Genomic DNA, 17,229 nt, shown 5'->3' on the forward strand with positions numbered 1-17,229 from the left:
CGTTGCAAAGACGACATTGAAGCTTTTCAGGGACTGTTACAAGAATTGGAAATTGACACTGACAATCGCGGAACGCGAAAACAGGAACACAACAATTAACGGTCACATCCGTCACAATTCCGCGATGAAAGAAATAATAACTGGACACGACAAGGCTATTCTTACAATGTAAATCGTGACCAAAATAGACACCACCCGTATGACAACCATTGGCACAGTAGTAAGAGTTACAGAGAAAGATCGCATTTCCGTAGTAATGAATATAACAGAGACAATCATAGAAACAGACAATATGTGAACCAAAACAATTATTATCAAGGCAGACAGAATAACTTCAGGCGCAACAGTTCAGGGCGCAGTTACGATTCAGGGAGAAATTCTCCACTACGTGACCGACAAGAAAGAGACTATGGAATCTACCGACATGACGACAGATGATATGATCGTAACGACAGACCTGAATTGCATCAGAACTGGCGGGATTCAAACAGGGCAGGGCCCTCTCGTCACGGTGAATTTGTAGAAGTTAGGTCTCCAAATCCTCATAACGACACGCGCCAACAAAGAGACAGACAATGACTCGCACCGCAGGCAGCCGCGTGCGCTGGCTGTGCTTGAGAAAAATAACATAGAAGCTAACCGTGAGAGAAATTTTAGCATTCCTTACTGACGTATACCGCATGATAATTGCGTTCAAGTCGAACCTCTAGGAAGAGTAAAGCATTGCACCACATTTCACATGTAAAACCGTTTATTGAAAGATAATCTGCTTTTTAACTTTGTCTTTGCCATTTAACTTTTCACTTTACATTACTAGTCTGCTTTGTCAGACTTAGAATCTGTTAACATGCAACAATGTTTGAAGTTAAATATCCAGTCAAGAACCAAGAGAACTTATTTAAACAGAAATTACGAATGCATTGTTATTGTGAACAGACGACACAGTGTTATTGTGTGTGTACATTCTTGCTTGTTAGTTGCACGATTACGTAACGACTATAAGGCTCACATACTTAGAACATTTGCCAGTACTGCTAATGAGATTTTAATGCAACATTTTGGTTTACTTGAAAATACATTCTGGATTTAAAGTATGAGATACCAGATGTCACAGTGGTTAGTTTGTGTGACAACTACACGATTTTATCACGACACTACTAATGAGTGACAATTTACAATGATGCTTTTGCGGTGTTTCTGTTTTATATCTGCACAGTTTTTCTGTATTATTCTGGAAAGTAAAACATTTTTAGTAGTAACTTTTGTGGTATAGCTACAATGAGACAGCCTTTTTTGTAGCACAACAATACATCACATTACAGTACTTTCTTGATCACGGTAAGCTACGTAGTAACTATGATATCTATACGCAAAGCATTTCACTTTAGTTTATGATGAGGTAAGTACATTGACTTCAGCAGAACTTTGCTTACAGGGGACAATAACTACGACACTCCCACAGAATTATCTTACAGCAAGACGCACATTCAGCGCTACAGGACACGCATTTGAGTGATTAATTTTGTTCTTGAACCATTTATTTTTCAAGATTTTTTAATTACAAAGAAAGTTTTCTGTGATACGTTTCATTCCATTGCTGTAATCTGTAACACCTGAGGGTATAATTACATTAATCCTCAGGGGGGTACACGCCTACTTTGTGTATCATGTGTTTGGCAAGCACAAGGAGCCCTAGCTAATATGGTATTTGCTTATACAACTTTACACATTGGTACCATATTCTTTGACACATAAATTACACGGCTATCTGATCATTTAACTGAGAGAGAGACAAACATTTTTTTTTACTACATCAGTGACAGATGTTTACGCAATTACACAGTTGGATTACTTCACACTTACGAAATTGCATTTTGTCTGTACTTTGTGAACTGCTCATATTTTTTCAGAACCATTGTGATACTATGAGAGCTTTGAATGATGTATTTGGTATGAGATCATGATTTTTAAAGTACGTTTGAGGTAGATGACACTATTGAAATGAGCAGAGAATTTTCTTTAGGTTTTGAAATTACTGCAGAAAGCTACAACGTTTTTGAGATTAGACTGAGATGTTACGATGTTATTATTACCACGACGATGTGTATTATGCTTTTGAGGTATGTTCGTGATCAATGAGATGATGCTGTATGAGGAATCTGATTATGCTATGTATTTATTATGATGAAATATTGAAGAAGTGTTGACAAATATGTATATGTGTAATAAGGTAAGGAGTATGAGTAGTGGTTAGGAACTCTGATTTGTGAAAAAGGATGTTGGAAACCAAGAATCGTACTTCAAGAGTTATGAAATGTGTGTAAATGCGTGAATGTATCACAATGCCGGCAAAAATTTTTTGGACACTGTTATATATGAGATTTTGTTTCTACACACTTCTAACGTAAATTTCTAACCTTTGATTTTTTTATTTTATATGAGACAGTCACTGTAGTGGAAACTGCTGCCGTAAATATTTCAGTAAAGAAGGTAGATGACCTTCACGTAATGTGCCGTGGGGGCCCATCCGAGCGACAGTCACCCGGAAAAAAGTCATTAGTGTGTACTTTTCAGAGGCACAGGTGGAGAAAAAATGAGGCCATTATCCTCGCTATTGACATTTCTTCGTAGAAAGCATCGCAAATACGACACGCTCAAACTTGAAAACATATTATTACACTGTGGAGCTCTTAATTTATGATATTTACTAAAATGCCTAATGAAATGATGAGAAACATTTTACATCTACTGTCTTTCTAGTTGAGAGTTTCCTCATTTTGTTTAATATCTAGTTTCTAGCTACACTGCAGCATTGGTTAAAATAAAATTTTATAGATGTACTAATATAAATATTTTATGCCTACAGATCCAGTAAATAATAACTTTATAATCTACTTAAAAAAACCAGGGAGCGCAAAAAGACATTTCCCTTCACAGGAATTGCATACATAATTTTTGTCAATGACTGGGTAACTTATTTAGTAGTGTAAGTTAAGGTGATGCATCACCCTAGTGTTAAGATGTGACATAGGTATTAAACATGGTCATTTTTACTGTAATATTTTTTCTGCTTGAGCTTTGTCATGTTTAGATATAAGTTATTGCATTTGCTGCTGCTGTTTGCCAGGCATAATGTTACTGAATTTGACTTTGTATTACTCTGTTAAGCCAGTTTTACTATGGATTTATTTTTTGTTGTGCATTGCCTTATATTAGTTGTAATATTGCATTTGCTTTGCTAATTTATGCTGCTTGCTTTGCCAATTTGCATTTTTTATCATTGCTGTTTGTGTTAATTGTTTTGCGCTGCTGCATTGCCTCATCCCTTAGTTTAGCATCTGAGCTCAGTAGATTTAAGTTAGCTTAATATGGGGTAGGCCATATAAGAGAACAAGTTGTGATGAATTGGAAGAAATGCATTGAGAAGCTATAAGAAAATGGTTTGGCCAAAAAAGTATTTTGAAAGAGGATATGAACAAAAAAAGTAGGGTTTAGGGACAACAGGTTTAGGTAGGATTTTCTTGGAAATAAATGATGGGGTAAGATAATGGAAAATAAATAATGAGACAATAAATGTGTGAACATATAAATATAGAAAGCATACTTAGATAGAAATTTTTTGTGGAAACAAATGTTGAAATAAGAGGAAAGATATATGGAATGAAGTTTTGGGGTCGACTGCAGTACCAAATGTCACATTGAAAACAAACCCTGTCCTGTATTTTTGTGTTATTACACTATGTGAATTTATGTTTTTCCTCTCTTAATGTGTTTAGCTAATAAGAGTTATGTTGTAGAATTTTTCTGATAATATGTTATTTACTTTGTAAAGATGTTTAGACATTATTTATTCTGTTTTGTTTTAATGCTCATGTGTGAAGTTGATGTTTCAAAAGTTATTCTGATCTTTTATGTATTTACTTATGTCATAATTCCTTTAACACTGATGTATATGTTAGTTTGAGTCTTTTGTAAAGCCCGTATTACTACAAATGTTATCTGTATTGTTCTGTTCTTTAATGATGTATTTTGTACCTTTGTTATTGTATTCTTATGTTATAAAATTGTAATTGACACCAGTTCACCAAATTAAGTAACTTGTAAGTTACATTTCACTGCACATGTTTCTGTTGGTCATAGTATATGCACAATATGTGAGAAGTAGGGACTGATAGTGTTTGCACGTGTGTTAATAATTCAGCAAGGGACTGGATAACAGCATTGCTGGTTTTAAGACATTTCAAACAAATTTTTTGTGAGTGGACAAGTGGTGGTTTATGGACTTGCTATATTCTCCGCAAGACTCTTCGATGGTGATTGTGCACCTACACAGTCGCAACAGTTGGCTGCTGGCCATCTCTACAAGGACTACAGTGGGTCTACACCTTTGATGACTCACCAGTACCATTGTTTCTACAAGGACTGCAGTGGGTCTGCACCTCTAGGGGCCCACCAATACCATAATCTCTACCAGGACTACAGTGGGTCTGTTCTGTGATGACCTACCAACCAGTATTCTCCAAAACTTCGACTGACTCTGCTGTGGGTTTGCTCTGTTGTGGCCCATTACCTGTCTGCATGTCAAGAGTCAGCACTGTCTTTCTGTTGGAAGGACAACACTACTTCTTCAAGACTGCATGGAAATCCACTACTTCCATGTGCATTTTCTTTTACTGCTCAGACTTTGAGAAAAACACTGCAATTTTACTGTGATGAATGATCAGGACTGTCTTTATGGACTGTGAGAAAATTTTAGCTTTTGACCAACATTGTATCAATAAGTGTGTGCATTTGATTTCTTTGTTGTTGTGATTATGAAAAATTTTTTCAAATCTGTATTGGCCACTGCCCAAAACAATTTGTAAATTTTTTTGTGCTGAGCATGGGGGCTATGTAAGGAAGCTGTTTAGGTTTTTATATAGGTAATGCCACGTAGCGCTCTGTATGAAAATCACTGACTGTGCTGTGTGCAGTCTGTGGCTAGTTTGCATTGTTGTCTGCCATTGTAGTGTTAGGCAGCTGGATGTGAACAGCGCGTAGCGTTGCGCAGTTGGAGGTGAGCCGCCAGCAGTGGTGGATGTGGGGAGAGAAATGGCGGAGTTTTGAAATTTGTAAGACTGGATGTCATGAACTGCTATATATATTATGACTTTTGAACACTGGTAAGGTAAATACATTGTTTGTTCTCTATCAAAATCTTTCATTTGATACCTACGCCTATCAGTAGTTAGGGACTTCAGTGGTTTGAATCTTTTATTTAGCAGGCAGTAGTGGCGCTCGCTGTATTACAGTAGTTTGAGTAACGAAGATTTTTGTGAGGTAAGTGATTTGTGAAAGGTACAAGTTAATGTTAGTCAGGACCATTCTTTTGTAGGAATTTTTGAAAGTCAGATTGCGTTGCGCTAAAAATATTGTGTGTCAGTTTAAGCACAGTCATGTATAATTTTTCTAAGCGGACGTTTCACTTTATTATTGCTTTCCTCCATTCAGTAGAACTAACTCAACAACAGGTCTTCGCTCTTCACTTAATGGGAGAAAGACCTTGAAAGTATTCAGTTATCGTGTGTACCTTGCCCGAATACATATACAACCGCTCATTCGACGAAAGTCAGTACTTAAAGACTGGAATTTACCTATATCATACCAGTATACAAGAAAGGAAATAGAAATAATCCGTTGAATCATAGACCACCGTTGAATCATAGACCAATATCACTGCCATCGACCTGCAGCGTGGTTGTAGAACATGTACTGTGTCCGAACATTATGAGATAAAATGCGAGTAGTCCACAAACGAGACTACCTACAAAATATTTGTGTGTCCTATCTGAGAATACTACTCAAGTGTGTGACCCATACTATATAAGACCAACAGTCGTTACTGGACGTCTGAAGAGAAGGGCAGCACGAATGGTCACCGGTTGGTTTGATTTACGAGAGAGCGTCACAGAAATGTTGAACAACCTGAGTTGGCAGACGCTGGAAGATAGTCACCAATTATACCTCGAAAGCCTTGTTACAAAGTTTGGAAAACCATTATCAAGTGAAGAACCTAGAAACATTCTTCAGCACCCTGCGTATTGTTCCTGTGAGGACCGTGAAGACAAGATTACTCCAGCTACATCGCGCATAGAGGTCTTTAAGTAGTGCACTGCATACGCAATGGAACAGGAGCAAACACGAAGAAGTGATATAATGCTAAGCGCCCTCTTCCATCCGTTCACAGTGGTTTTCAGAGTATGTATGTGGATGCACACACTGCACTGATGTACCAATCACGTAGAACGCTTGGGAAGGAACAGATGGCGTACCTCTTTAGTTATGCATGTGGAGTGAACTGTCGCGAAAATGAGTCACAACATTCGGATTGAAACTAGTGAGTAACCGCAAATGATCCAAAAATGGTGGCTGCTACATTTTATTCATTGAGTTATTGATGCATCAAACATCGTTGGATCATTTTCACTGACTTGTCTGCGCGTTCGTGTTTAAATATTGTCATTATTAAACGAGAAATCATACCTTTATCTATGTAACCATTTCTGCATACTATCAAATTAGTGAAAGGAAAGTATAGCTGAGTCTCTACACTTTGTATTCATTGAGTTATTAATACCAGTTACAGACTATACAGAATGCTTTTGGAGGATTAGTAAATATTTTAGGAGGTGGCAGTAAAGACTAATTCTAATAAAACATTCCATATAACATGTGGCCAGTTGGTTGCAGAGATACGGCTGGTTACAGAGATAATTTTTCGTTTTGCGTGTTGGTATTCCACTTGATATGGTTTTGTTTATCGAGTGTCATTTTCAAGTTGTGAAGTTGTGTATGAGTTTACTAACTGAATTTTTCAACTCTGAGTCTGATTGTGATTTGTTGGCCAATTTCCCAGCATCGTTTAAGCATACGGCAAGTATTTACAAACGCTGAGTATGCCAATGTAGAGTACAGTATACTCTAGGAAGGGGGGGGGGGGGGGGTGGGGGAGCAGGACTCACCACGAACGAGCTATTCAAATTGGTCACAAAAATATATTAATACAGGTATCGTTGGAAAAACAAAATTGTAGTATTGGCGGCCGATAGAAGAATGTATGATGCTCCAGCGCAATGTCACCTCGCAGCCGCCAAGGATAGTAAACAAAGGACATCTCGATTCCAGGGCATAAAGTCATTCCGTGTACTCACCGTAAACAATACACGCAGATGTCAGCATTTGAGAGAGGACGTGTAGTTGGGCGAAGGAAGCTGGGTGGGGTAATCGGTGAATCGTTCGACATTTGAATAGAAGATACGCCACTATTCAGTGATGTTGGCAGGAAAGGGTGACCCGCGGTTGAGCATAGTGTCAAGAAGGAAGTGGTCGACTTAGAGAGACGACAGAACGTGAGGATAGGACAGTCGTCAGAGAGGCACTTACAGTCCTGGATTCATCATCATCGTCGATCGGACGTGCAACTGATATTGCAGTGAGTACAAGGACCTAACAGACTGGTCACAGAAAAGGGGCTAGCGCCCCTTGCGCCGACTATCCTTTGTACACCAACAATCCCGTTTGCACGGGCGTCGACCATATTCGGCCTGGAATCTTTTTGAGTGGAGTGAAGCTGTCTTCAGTGGTTGACCCTTGATGACCAGCGAAGATGCATTGAGCCACGAAGGCCGGCGAAGATGTGTCTGGAGACGCTCCGGACAGCGGTGGGATACCAATCTCACCGTCACCCACCATATGGCCCGACAACCAGGAATGATGGTCTGGAGTGCCTCTTCATTTCACAGCAGGAACCCTTCTGTTGTCATCCGCGGTATCCTTACAGCACAGCGGTACGTCGACTACATTGTACGCCTTGTTTTTTGCCCTTCTTGGCGAGCCATCCCGGGCTTACATTTCAGCACATGGTGAGAATTTCCTCTGTTCATCTTCGCGCTTGCCAAATCCTTCCTTGGCCAGCGAGATCGCCGGATCTCTCCTCGACTGAGAACGCTTGGAGCATTATGGGCAGATCCCTCCAACCAGCTCGGGGGTTTCATGACCTAATGCGTCAGTTGGACTGAATTTGGCACGATATCCCTCACTTTAGCGACTCTATCCGTCAGTTCCAAGTTAATCAGCTGCTTGAATAAGGGCCAGAGGTGGTCCAACGTGTTATTGGCTTGGTCAATTTGTGAAGCTCTTTCTCTTGAATAAATCATTCAATTTTTCTGAAGTTGTAATCACTTTTTTGTCTGTACATGAACATCACATCTACTGATTTGTGTCCCATCTGGATAATTCCTTCGTGGTGCGTCTTTCTTTTTGTCTTAGAGTGTATCTGCTTGTTTTTTTCTGTTCGTTCCTCGATGTTGTAAGCGCCGTAAATGTAGAATAGTTCTAGTACCATAACATGTATATCCTTCTTAATGCATCTGTACTTCAATCGGTAGAAAGGGAATTCTTATAGGATCACTTTGTTGCCCGTCTGTGTCTGCAGCTCGTCGTCTACTGGTTAGCGTTGCTGCCTTTAGATCAAGGGGGACCGGGTTCGATTCCCGACCGGGTCGGGGATTTTCTCCGCCCAGGGACTACGTGTTTGTGTTGTCCTCATCATTTCGTGATCATATGGGAAAATAGGGAGACTTGACAGTGATAGGAATTTGTAGGGGAGCTGATAATCGCGTCGCTGAGCGCCTCACAAACCAAACATCATCATTATATGTCTGTCTGTCTGACTGTTAAGACCCTTTTTTTTTCAGGAGCCGGTAGACGCATCAAATTAAAGTTTATATCATATACTAAGGTTTATGGTCCCTTGGCGGCATAAATTATTTAAGCTTCTACGGCAATCAATCAAAAGATACGGCCATTTATGTAATTTCCGCTGACCTAGAATCATGAAATTTTGGCAAGAAGCAAGGTTTCACAGTGCAAGTAAAAGGGAAAAAAAATCCGAAAATTGTTCAACTGTAATTATACCACATAAAAATATCTTTTGCCATTAGCACTTACACTGAGTTCATCATCCGTCAAAAGCATAGTAGAAGAATGTTACTGCATACAAACATAAAATGTAAGTTGTAGTCATGCTTTAGTAGGTAAATTAAAGCTATGTCATTAATTTTTATCTCTCTAGGTATGTAAACTGAAGGCCCCTGCTCACGTCTTTTTGTATGTCCGGGCTAGTCCCTGGGACTGCAGTAGAGATTTCGATACTGCTTTTCGTAACAGCAGACTGATTTACGAGAAAACTTTGGGTATATTATTTAAAATACTTCGTGGAAAATTGGCTGAACTATGAAGAATTAGTCAATTAGTTCGCTGAAAACGACGCCACTGCCATCTACCAGTGAATGGTAGCCTTAAAACACAAAATTCAAACATTCTCTAAAGTCTTGGAATTCTTGAGAGCAATATTTTACCAGTATCGATATCAATAACAGTCAAACACCATCGAGATCTTTTTTTTTTTAATTTGTAATCTGATTCTTCTCCGATCGACAAAAAAGACTGACATGCTGCTAGATGAGAGAACTATCGCTTATAGATCATCACTTATGTAGGCAAATCGCTGCAATCGGTGGCTCATCGTTCGTCGCATTGAAATCCCAGGGAATCCGGTGGATCGCACGTGATTCTTGCTTGCAGCATTACTGCCTTTCTGATTAGCAATCCGGTTGCTATTCGTATCTCTAGTTATTAGGCGTGGTCGTGCAGTTTTGTTTCGTTTCACTTTGCCCATGGTGAGTAAGAACTTAATCCATTACAATTTATAGTTATTCAGGGACCATTAACTACTCTGAGAAGTGAAGTGGAGGCCATAGTTGCCACTTATATTAAGAACTAATACAAAATACACTATCCTATTTTGCAGTTATTAGCATTTTTTATGATTGTGCTTTAGAAATGATGGAAATTTCATAGCACTAGTAACGGTACACCCGGCTCCATCCGATGATTTTTGAGTTATTTAAGAAATAACCACAGGCATCATTCAACCTCTAAACGGAATGACGTACCGTAATATTAAGTGAAAATTTTAATTGAAATGTTCAGGGCAAATCTGTTATACATCTATACTCAAGTAGCTTGTCATTTAATATGATCCGACTCTCCTTCACAAAATTTATAACAAGAGTTAAGATAATCAGCAGAGCTGCTATAGACACAAAAAGACTGCGAAACAAATTGTGTGAATACTTGAAGCTAAGCTACGAAACTAATGAAAAGGAAGTCGAGGACTAATAAACGAAGAACAAACTGTATTAGTACACTAAAAAGATTCACACAGCCCACTTGGCGTCTGTGAAAAATGTAATGTTTGCTGTAAAGCAACCTACAGTTCCCAAGAAAAGCGTTATTTTCTGCAGTTATTCGTGGGGATACGGAGATCAACTCCAAATGCTGCTACTAACCATAGCAGTCTATTTTCCATAGCAGAACTTTTAGACACAGTGGCGGTCGTAATTCTGGCTGAAATTGCTCGGCAAATCGCTCGTGTGTGGCGGGATCAAGGCGAGCAACCGAGTAAGCGACATCGTATACAGCGGATCTATTCGATCCGCCCTTTATACCAGAATGCAGTAATGACTCTTCTGGGACAGTATAACACTAGATACGGGCTTTGAAATCTGAAACCTGGGTCGTATCAAATAAAATTCTGTCAAATAAAGACAAAAGCACTATTTAAATATTTTTTTCTCTCTTCCGCAATCGCGATTTTACAAGTAATATTGAAGTTATTCTATTTCTACAACTGTATAAAGTCTTATTTAGAGCAGACACATTTCGCTTTATTTGAAGTATCTCCAGTGATCACTATAAAAGTATTGCGGTTTTGTTTACATATCGATTTAACAAGGTGATAAACAGTTCTAGTGTTTCATATTACTTTTGTTACTCACTTTTTTTTTTTTTCTTTTTGCCTCCTACGTTATTTCAGTTCGATCTTCTACACATATACGTTCGATTCTTTGCACTCCGTAATTCACTGATACACAGTACTTTTTTTTTCATTTATATGTTTTTATACTTCCACATCCACCTCGTGTAATTTGAGCACAGTACATTATTTTGATCGAGTGGAGTACGATTGTCTTTTGTTTTTGTGGCTGTGACGTTCTGCTTTTCCGCTACATAGAAATATGCAGAGGAATAACACTAAAGCCCTCTAGAACCGGATGGTGTTGATGGCAGACACTCCCACAGCCACAAAACAATACAAAAGACGGTCGCATTGCGCGTGATCGAAATAAACTACTCGAGCTGAATGTAAATACATACAAAAATGTAAATAAAGAAAAATTTTTGTCAGTGCAGTGTAGTGTGATAAGAAAGAACGCCTCTGTACAGAAGAACGCCTGGAAATGTTATAGGAGTGAAAAAACATGAGTACTGAAAGTTATTTTAAAAATGATAATTGTTTATGATCTCGTTAAACCGGTTTGCATACAAAACTACAATAGTTATTGCGGACAATGAATATGCTTTGAATGTATCAAAACGCGTCTAGTTCGAGTAAGGTATTATACAGACGCAAAAGCGGGAATAAGTCCCAAATTATTTGCAAAGGCAAAAGTGCTCTAAATACCGTTGGTACAGATGCTCATGTTTTCGGTGCTGTAGGTGTCATAAATAACTGCGTGTTGACCCACAGTTACACTGATTCCATTTTCCTATAAACTCGCTCTCCTTATCAGACATCCTACCCACCGTAAAGATCAATGCTAGGTTCGAACATTGCTATCCAGATATAACGTTTCGTCGCCGACGAAAATATTTCTGAATCCGCTTTGCGCCTCTGGAGAGAGGTGCCTGCGGATTGAAGAAGACGTTTATAAAGCGTATTTTAATTGTGCGATGAAAGCGGCCTTTGATGTCACTCCAACCGCGTGTGGCAGTGATGCGGGTAAGATTAAAGAGCTGCGATTGGCGCCACAGGCAGCTGACAGCCAGTGTCAACAAGCGGGGGCATTTCTTTTGCTCGCCAGAGGAATCAGTCGGACCATGCACTGTGTAGGAACCTGTAGCTCCACAGTCGCTTTGGGCTGATATTTATCTATACATGCGCCATATAATATTTATTTTCTTATAACCGCTATGGTTATGTACAATGTCCGATGGTTGAATATTCAATAATAGCAGGTCTTCATATCGTGCCACCTAAAATTATTGTTTACTCCCTCCACAGAACTAGGGAAGTCCATCTTCCACTGAACACTGAAACTACGTCTAAAAAAAAAAAAGACTATATTATGAAAACGAAAGTTGCCACTCGCCATATAGCGGAGAAGCTGAGCCGCAAATAGGCACAACAAAAAGACTGTCACACATAAAGCTTGCGGCCCATAAGGTCTTCGTCAAAAATAGACACACACATGACTACAGTCATGTGTGTGTGAGATGCGTTTGCGTGAGTGTGTGTGTGTGCGTGTGATGTATGCATGTATGTGTGTGTGTGTGTGTGTGTGTGTGTGTGTGTGCGCGTTTGTGTGTGCGCGCGCTTCACACGTTCCGCGTCATAACATTTATCGCGAATATGGTCTACGGAACAAGTAATAAATGAACTAACTGAAATCATATGGACGTGTATTTTATGTATGTAGAGGCAGGGCTTCTAGGTCTGTTTGACTACGTACTGGTTATTTATACAGTACTAAACAGAGTCTTATTACACTGTTGCCTGGGAGACCCCTTCGGGCGAGGGTGATACCTTTTCTTCGCGAAAGCCGTGCGGTTAAAAGGCGCTGCAGTCTGGAACCGCAAGACCGCTACGGTCGCAGGTTCGAATCCGGCCTCGGGCATGGATGTTTGTGATGTCCTTAGGTTAGTTAGGTTTAACTAGTTCTAAGTTCTACGGGACTTATGACCACAGCAGTTGAGTCCCATAGTGCTCAGAGTCATTTTTTTTGATACGTCCTATCAACTGACCCTTTCTTTTGGTCAAGCTGTGTCCTAAATCTTCCCCCCTATTTCGATTCAGTACCTCCTTATTAGTTATTCGAACAACCCCCACTATTTTCAACATTCTTCTCTAGTGTACCATTTCAGAAACCTCAATTCTCTTCTTGTCTAAACTGATAAACGTCTATGTTTCACTTCCGCCTACGTTACAGTCCTCATACTTTAAGAAAAAGTCTTCCTAAAACTAATTACATTCGATGGTAACAAATTTTTCTTTTCCAGAATCTCTTCTCTCGCTATTGCCAGTCTGAATTTTATATTCTGCCATCTTCGATCAATGTCACTTAGTTTGATGCCCAGATAGCGAAACTCATCCACTACTTTTGCGTCTCATTTTTTAATGTAATTTCCTCAGTATCACCTGATTGAATTCTCTGTTCCCTTACCCTTGTTTTACTTTGTTCGTCTTGTTAATGTTCATGTTATTATCTGTTTTCAAGACACTACCCATTTCCTTAAAATTACCTTTCTAAGCCCTATGCCTCTAATAGAATTACAATGTCATCGACAAACCTCATAGTTTTCGTTTCTTCTCCCTGAATTTTAATTTCTCCTTGGTTTCCTTTATTGTTTGCTCAATGTAAAGGTTACAATCCGATCTCAACTACCCTTCATGTCCTTCGACTTTATAACACCAGCCTTGCTTCCCTGAAGTCGTAGCAAACCTTATTCTCCCAGTATGGCCTGCCGGAGTGGCCGTGCGGTTCTAGGCGCTACAGTCTGGAGCCGAGCGACCGCTACGGTCGCAGGTTCGCATCCTGCCTCGGGCATGGATATGTGTGATGTCCTTAGTTAGGTTTAATTAGTTCTAAGTTCTATGCGACTGATGACCTCAGAAGTTAAGTCGCATAGTGCTCAGAGCCATTTGAACCATCTCCCTGTATTTTAACCTTGCTACTTTCAGAATATCAAAGAGTACATTGATGTCAACATTGTCAGAAGCGTTCTCTAAATTCCAAGTTAAGTATTAGGGTTCTACATATCTCCAGAAACCAAACTGAGATTCCCTGATATTGGCCTCTACCAGTTTCTCTTTCTTCTGCAAAATACGAGGAGACTTCGGGAAGTAAGTTACACATTATTATAGCTGCCCAAGTAACTTTTATTGAATGCTACACTACTCTTCAAAGTGAAACAGATACATAATACTATTTTTAAACATAGTCACCAAGTCTCTGTAATGAACCGACGGAACTTTCTATAAATCGTTCAGTTCCTCGACGATAGACGATGATCACCGAACCATTCGAGAAACGCTTGTGTGAACGTCCTCATTCCCAGAAAATCTGCGATTGCTGCAAAATTAGTTCCCCGATCGCCTGCACATTGGCGTCTATGAACGATATTGAAGGCCTTGCCTTATGATCGTTAACACCTACATATGTGCGGCATTGGTCAGGTTATAGGCACCATTTCACTACCGCTACGCGCGACATTGCACACTGTTGACATACCACCAGAATTTTACGGTGAAATCTGCGTGCAATTTAGACGTTTTGCCTGCAAGAATCGTACTGTCCCGCTTACTTCAGCTTTGGAGTCCGTTTCCAGTTGCCCCGCCGTTTTATCCCATACTGTTAGACACCTGTTAACCGCACAGCGGCAGAACTGTGTATGCAGGAAACCCGGAAGATGTACTCTCTTCTGACACTGTGCCACTCTCGTGTAACTTAATTTTTGAAGTCCCCTCGTAATTAGTGTCAGTATTTTGCAACTGAAACTTATTAAATTATTATTATTATTATTATTCGGTAAAATTTATACCTATGCCTTAAATTTTCCTTTACAAGCTACTACTGAAATCACGAATGGCGTTAATTCTGTCTGCAGCGTTATCGGGCCTTGCTGGATGGTGGGCAGTGGCAGTGGAACCTGTCACCAACTTCCTGTGGAAGGTGTACGCCCCACTTGAACGCGTGGAGCGATGCATCATGAAAATGGCCAACATCCTCTCCATGATCAACCAGGTGAGTACTGGTGGCGGCACATCTCACATGTCTCCTCCCCCCCTCGCCCCCTCCCCCTCCCACACGCACACACACACTTCCTCTAATGGGTGGAACCCAGAGAAGGTGATGCTGTGGCCTGTGGCCATGCAAACATCTTACTCGATCCTACTTACAGCCGTGAATCAAACAGTTTGATCATCGATTAATCAGAGTAGGTGAACGAGAAGGCAGTATCATAGACATAACAAAGCGGGTAGCGCCAATTTCACTCTTCTTTTTCTTGTGCCTTTGTCCCACATCTGGGCAGTGTCGGCATGGTTATTAACGGACATGGCATATGGTTAGTTTAATGGGTGGCTTCCTGTAGCCACCCCTTTACTACCGGGGAAGGAATAGGTGTACTCTGTCTGCACGTGATGTTATACATGTGAAAGTGAGCGAAAGTTTTCTAAATGCTCGCGAATCGTGTAACTGTGGCGCGACTTGGGTACCGCCCGGTACTCAGCTCGTTGGATGTGGGGAACCGCCTAAAAACCACAACCAAGCTGGACGGCACACCGACCCTCATCGGTAATCCGCCGGGCGAATTCGATCCGGTGTCGGCGCACCTCCCCGTCCCGGAAGCGGCGCTTTAACGCTCACGGCTATCCGGGCGGTTCGAGCGCCAATTTCTTCATTATATGAGATGTATAATTTATTTAAGATTTACGTACAAACAGGAAGACGAATACTGAATACTGAAATTGGGAGGGAAGAGCGCAATTATATTGGATATCAGGTCTCACATGTGATCGAGCATCAGTTAAAAATAGAAGTTAGAAAGTGATGTCAAGGGAGGGGGGAGGGAGAGGGAGAGGGAGAGGAAGAGGGAGAGGGAGAGGGAGTAGGAGAGGGAGAGGGGGAGGGAGGGGGAAGGGGGAGGGAGGATAAATACTAGCAACGAGGAGCAACAGCGGAACATGATAGCACGTTACCTAGCCTGTAGGCCGTAGCATCTCGCCGTGTTATGCAGACGGCAGTTGTCTTCCGATCCCGACAATCACATAGCTCACTTACGTCTCATGAATACTACATATCATATTCGAATTTCAAGGGCTTTTGCTACTGCTATAAATTCATGAAGCCATAAATGCATGAAGCCAACATGGCGCCTACCAGGAAGTCCTCTGTGATGGATTTTGACCACGCAGGCGCTACGTGTTTACTGCAAAAGTCAGGCGCAGCTGGGCCGTTTTTAAAACCTTGGTAGCAGCGAGGAAATAGCATACTGTCAGGTTAGGGATAATTTCGTTTTGTCACTCTAAACAGCGGTTACTAGGAAATGCTATATCCTTCTTACAAGCGAGTTCTGAGGGAACTCTCCGGATGTGGTAGGTTTCCATTACCTGGCTGGTCCTAAACACCAGTTACCTCTCAGGAAGGTTTCTCTGCGCTACTGACGTTTTTCTTCAAATGAAGGAACTTCTCTAACCTTCATCACCATTTCGGAGACAATGATAACAGAGAAAGGGCTTTGCACTAAAATTAACATGGTCCAAAATTACTTTTGTACAAAGGGAAGGATAATAGATAATTCCTGTCTAGCTATCGTTTCTGGGAAACACAGAATCGAGAAGCAGGGTTTTTGCTTAATCTCTGACATTATAAACCTAGCATCACATACTGACAGTAAGAGGAATTTCTGGCGTCTGTCACTAAGAAGGTTAGAGAAGCTCCTTCGTTTGAAGAAGAACGTCAGTAGCGCAGAAATACCTTCCTGAGAGGTAACTGGCGTTTAGGACCAGCCAGGTAATGGAAACCTACCACATCCGGAAAGATCCCTCAGAACTTGCTTGTAAGAAGGATATAGCATTTCCTAGGAACCGCTGTTTAGAGTGACAAAACAAAAGTAATGTCCAACAAAAGGGTCCCAGCTGAAGATGTGAAAGTCAAGGACAGTCTACTAGAAGAGGTCAGTGAATATATCTACCTTGGCCAGATTATAAATATGAAGGGAGACATAAGGCCAGAAATCTATCGACGCATCAAGCTTGGCTGGTAAGCATTTGGGAAGAATTCAACAGTATTCAGATCAAAAATGCCAGTAAATCTGAAGAAAGCAGTATTTGATCAATGCATTCTTCCTGTGATGACGAATGGCTGCGAGACATGGACACTGAACTCATTTACAAAAGGGGAACTTGGGACAGCACAGAGAGCCATGGAGAGATCAATGCTGGGCTATACAAGAAAGGATAGGAAAAGGGCAAATGACATCCGGTCTGTGGCGAAGGTTAACGACATCTTAGAGACAGTAGGTTCCTTGAAACGGCAGTAGGCTGGCCACGTCGCAAGAAGAAAA

General features: G+C 40.6%; 1 protein-coding gene across 2 annotated transcripts in view; it reads left to right on the top strand.

The window, feature by feature from the left end:
- The window catches only part of LOC124795356 (E3 ubiquitin protein ligase RIN2-like), a 218,327-nt gene that overhangs the window by 162,014 nt on the left and 39,084 nt on the right, over positions 1 to 17,229 (top strand). For both annotated transcript variants that reach the window (XM_047259347.1, XM_047259348.1), the window contains one exon: positions 14,770 to 14,906. In XM_047259347.1, coding sequence (XP_047115303.1) covers positions 14,770 to 14,906 — 137 coding nt within the window. The remainder of the gene's footprint in view (positions 1 to 14,769; positions 14,907 to 17,229) is intronic.

Source organism: Schistocerca piceifrons, chromosome 4 (assembly GCF_021461385.2).
Source record: "Schistocerca piceifrons isolate TAMUIC-IGC-003096 chromosome 4, iqSchPice1.1, whole genome shotgun sequence".
NCBI classification, from domain to species: Eukaryota; Metazoa; Arthropoda; class Insecta; order Orthoptera; family Acrididae; genus Schistocerca; species Schistocerca piceifrons.